The sequence below is a fragment of the Symsagittifera roscoffensis genome, chromosome 7, assembly GCF_963678635.1.
Source record: "Symsagittifera roscoffensis chromosome 7, txSymRosc1.1, whole genome shotgun sequence".
Lineage (NCBI taxonomy): Eukaryota > Metazoa > Xenacoelomorpha > Acoela > Convolutidae > Symsagittifera > Symsagittifera roscoffensis.
The window spans coordinates 49,461,836-49,466,222 of NC_087068.1; the positions used below are offsets into that span (position 1 = coordinate 49,461,836).

General features: G+C 35.7%; 1 protein-coding gene across 1 annotated transcript in view; it reads left to right on the forward strand.

Moving 5' to 3' along the window:
• Positions 1-1,250: 1,250 nt before the first annotated feature.
• Positions 1,251-4,387, forward strand: part of LOC134852062 (COP9 signalosome complex subunit 5-like) — a 4,290-nt gene continuing 1,153 nt past the window's right edge. Inside the window, 2 exon segments of the mRNA XM_063868342.1 lie at positions 1,251-1,545; positions 2,455-2,932. Of these exon segments, the coding sequence (XP_063724412.1) occupies positions 1,251-1,545; positions 2,455-2,932 (773 nt within the window).

Consider the following 4,387-nt stretch of genomic DNA (forward strand, 5'->3'; position numbering starts at 1 on the left):
TGAGCTAATTTTCAGCTTATTTTAGTGCCTAGATCAGACATGTATTTTGATGCGATGAAATAATGTCAATTTCAGACTATTTGATCAGTGATTAATGATTGAAAGGTTCCTACTGTGCTGTATTCACAAAAAGAAACTTGGTTTCACTCTATTTTTTTTCCGATGAAAACGGCTGTGTGAGGTATCATAGAGCTCTTTGACTGTTTTAGCCAATTGTTCATGGTCAAAAGATATGTTGTTATCTTGTAATTCAAACAGAACTCTGAAAACTTTTTAAAAAATTTTTTTTTGCTTTGCCACGAAAACCCTTATCAAATGTCAGAAAATTCTGTATAATTTTGAAGAATTCAGCAAAGAGCTATTATAGAGTTTTTCTACTCGATCAATGTTGTTGATAGTTATTGGTTTTTCTGCCGGTTTTCAGCTAAAAAAGGTCTAGGTTGGTTTTGAGAGGTTTGGGAAGGCTCAAGACAGGCTTCTGTGTTTTGTTGGCATCCACGTCGTCATTTACAGTTTTAAGTAGTTTTTGGCGTTTATAATGAGTTTGCATATGTTTTTGCGGACTTTTTGGCATTTTGTTGCCTGAGTCACTTTTTGACAATTTTTCCAACCCCAAAACAAGTCTTCAATACCGTAGTCACATTTTGAAACCCCGAATGTCATATTTTGACTACAGTGGTACCCTGGTCACATTTTGACTACAGTCGCCGTCCTACACAAGGTCACATTTTGAAAGCCCATGGTCAAAATGTGACCATGGATAGGACCATAACCCTAACCCTAACAATTTATAGGTTTGAAAGTGGATTTTATAAAACCCATTGATCCAGTTTTCCTAAATTTGTTTAATTTTATCAAAAAAAAGTGTCAACATAAATTGATCTTGAAATTAGAGAGCTTCAACCCGATATATATTTTCTCGAAAGTTGAAAAATTTTCATACTGTTTTAAATCATTTTTACATCTTGTTCTTCTACACTTTTCTAGCCTTCTGTTGGCTGTTTTGATAAATATTATTGAGTCGAACAAGCGCTGCGGAGGCTGGGCTAAAATGAGAGTGGATGTCTTGTTGTCTCGAAATATTTTTGTTTGCTACTACTGCTATATTGGAAAACCTTTATTACCCTTGCGATAAGCAAGGGTACTGCAATTTTCATTCTTCTTTCTGAGATAGTGGATAATTTTGACAAGTATAATTTGTTTCTCAAATTATGAAAGTGGAAAAAAATGCTTTTAAGATAGTGATTGTGATGAGCTCGTCAACTGCTCAGCGTCAATTTGAGTTTGAAAATGACATTGAACAAGTGTACGCTATCGATGAGATCTTCAAGTATGACCAAGCCATGCAAGCTGACATGTTGAAAACAAAACCATGGGCCAAGGACCCGAATTACTTCAAGTTTTGCAAAATATCGGCGCTGGCGTTGCTCAAAATGGTGATTCACGCTCGGTCTGGAGGAACAATAGAAGTGATGGGTACTCTGTTGGGCAAAGTGGATGGGGACACGATGATTGTAATGGACTGTTTTGCTCTACCAGTTGAAGGTATGTCCGTGAACTGGGTGGGTTACTTTTTTGTTCTGCCAAATTATCAATTCTCAAATTATGAAATTAGAAATGAAAAAGCTAGAAGCTGATTGGTTGATGTTAGTTTGAACAATGCGTTAAATTAATGGTATATTTCGAAGTTTTTTTGGGTGAAATAAGTGGAAATAAAACAAATGAATTGAAATTAGATAACTGAATAAGGAGTAAGAATAAGTACTGCAAAAAGTTAGAATAACTAGTTTCGAAGTAAATGATGGTTGGACGTTCGCTTAAAGACGTCATATTTGTAATGAAAATCTGTCTCGATCCCTCTATAAGTTTGTTTGTGTAGCTTGTCATCGAAAAATATCATTGTAGAAATTTAATTGGTCTGATTAAAAGTTGTTGTTCCCGCTACTTTGATGCACGTATCAAAAACTACTCACAACATTAGAATAATCAACAAAAAGTGACATTCCCAACTAAATCAATTTTCAAAAAGACAATTTCATTTAGCTTAGCAAGCAGATTCAGTCATTCAGCTAAGTACTCTTTTTATGTTTTACGGATTTTAGACTTCATGTAATGACCCATGTTCAGGGAATGGTAATGAATGTCAGGCCTCTAACAAACCATTAAAACTTCTGAATATCTCTGTTTCATATCCTATGAGATACTCAGGATTTGGTACGGTTTACTGTCCCCCTCTAAGTTCTCTTGCCTACTTTAACTCATGTTGCCTTTAGAAAAATAGACCGGAACAGGTGTTGTGTTTATGTTGATGGGTCGCATCACGTTATAGAGATATCTCAAGTTATTCTTGAGGTCTGGTTCCCTTTTATCATAGGGGTCTGGTATTTTTTCTAAGTTATCTTATGTGAGAACTTTCATTATATTTTGAAATTTGTAATTTCGCGTGATTTAAAAAATTATGTGGTTCAGAATTTGATTTTTACAGGACCGAGACAAGAGTGAATGCAGCAGCTGCTGCTTATGAGTACATGACTGAGTATTGCGAACAGGCCAAAAAAATCGGCAGGTGCGAGAATGTAATCGGATGGTATCACAGTCACCCTGGATACGGCTGCTGGCTATCGGGCATTGACGTCCAGACTCAAATGTCAAACCAGCAATACCAAGACCCTTTTTTAGCTATTGTAGTGGACCCTACAAGGACTATAAGTGCGGGTAAAGTTAGTCTGGGTGCGTTCCGCACCTATCCGAAAGGATATCAACCCCCGGATGCACCACCGTCCGAGTATCAGACGATTCCGTTGAACAAAATTGAAGATTACGGAGTACATTGTAAGCAGTATTACTCACTGGATGTGAGTTACTTTAAATCCACCTTGGATAAGAGGCTGTTGGATCTGCTGTGGAATAAATACTGGCTAGATACTTTGAGGTAAAGTTAAGCGCCGTTTGCTCTTCGAGTTGTTGAATGGAAAACTGTCATAGACTATTCCGTACAAACAAAACGGATGAATGGTTGCTCATCTCATGGATGTTAGACTGTATGAGATGCTGTATTTGAAATAACAGTGCTGATTCAGAGTCGATGAATGTAGATAGAGGTCGCAATGATTTTTTTCAGGAAAAATCTTAAATTTGATTAAAAAAAATAAACTTGATTTAAAAATATAAGTTAGTAATTTTTTTCGTTTTGTTGCGTTCATCGATTTTTTTTCAAATGTCTGCTGGCTATGGTTGAAATTATCTGGATGAAAATCGAGTAAAATGCAAGTTTATTAAGTTTTTTAATCTGAATTTGGTTCAGCATTATAAAAAAATGACCAGAACAAGAGCTAAGAATTAAAATCAGGGCGGATTTGGGAGGGGGGGCAATATATTATAACTTGAGGGGGAGCGCCGCCAAAAAACGCATTTTTTTGTCAAAATTTTCCAAAAAGTACCCAAAAACGGCTTTTGACCTGTTTTTTCAAAGATTTGCCTGTAGCGCAGAAATTTTGGCCAAAACAGCGTCTTTCTACTGCTTAAGGAGAGCTCGGAAAATTAATTTGGCCGGTCTAAAAAAAAGGTCAATTTTTTCGAATTTTTTTTAAAAATCCACAAACCCCCCCTCGAGAAAATCCTACATCCGCCCCTGATTTAAATGATGCAATTTAAATAACGAGATTTGGAGTCAATGTTTTATGTTTTATTCCGTAAAGGCCATTTTTGGTTCCTTTTAGTGTTTTTGGTTCCTTTTAGTCAATCAAAAGTACTAGACTTTTTCCCGTGTAAACTTTGTTCACATAAGCGTCAATTTTAGAATGAATTGTAAATTTCACCCTCAATAGCTGATATGCTCAATTTCTTGAAAATATAAATACTATGATTAAGGTAGTAGTTAGGTGGAGTCCGTTTCACGCAATAATTATAAGTCGATGAACATAGTTCAGACTCTTATGTAGGTCGCGATGGTTTTTTCAGGACAAGTCATCAAATTTGCTCAGGCTGAAATTTACTTTTCCGCGATTTGACTTCTGACTTTTTAAAGTTGACTTCACTTCATTGTTTAAAGAAAGGCCAACTCCACTGTAGAACAGCAAAAGTGTACAGGTCATGAAAAACGTGATCGACTTCAAATTTTGATAATTGAAATTTGATTTATCAGATTCCCCAGCGTATATACAAAAAAAGTTTTAATTATTGATCCTTTTTTTTTTCAAATTGGTTTAACTTAATCAACAAAGTGTCAATCAGAACGATTGACTCTTTTTATCAAAAAGCTGTTAACATTCAAAGAGTTTTAAGGCCATCTATGTTTTTCGGCGCGTCCAGACAATTCGGCCACAGACAATTCAGCCGATTTGAAATTCAGACAATTCAGCCAAAATTATGCAGACAATTCAGCCAA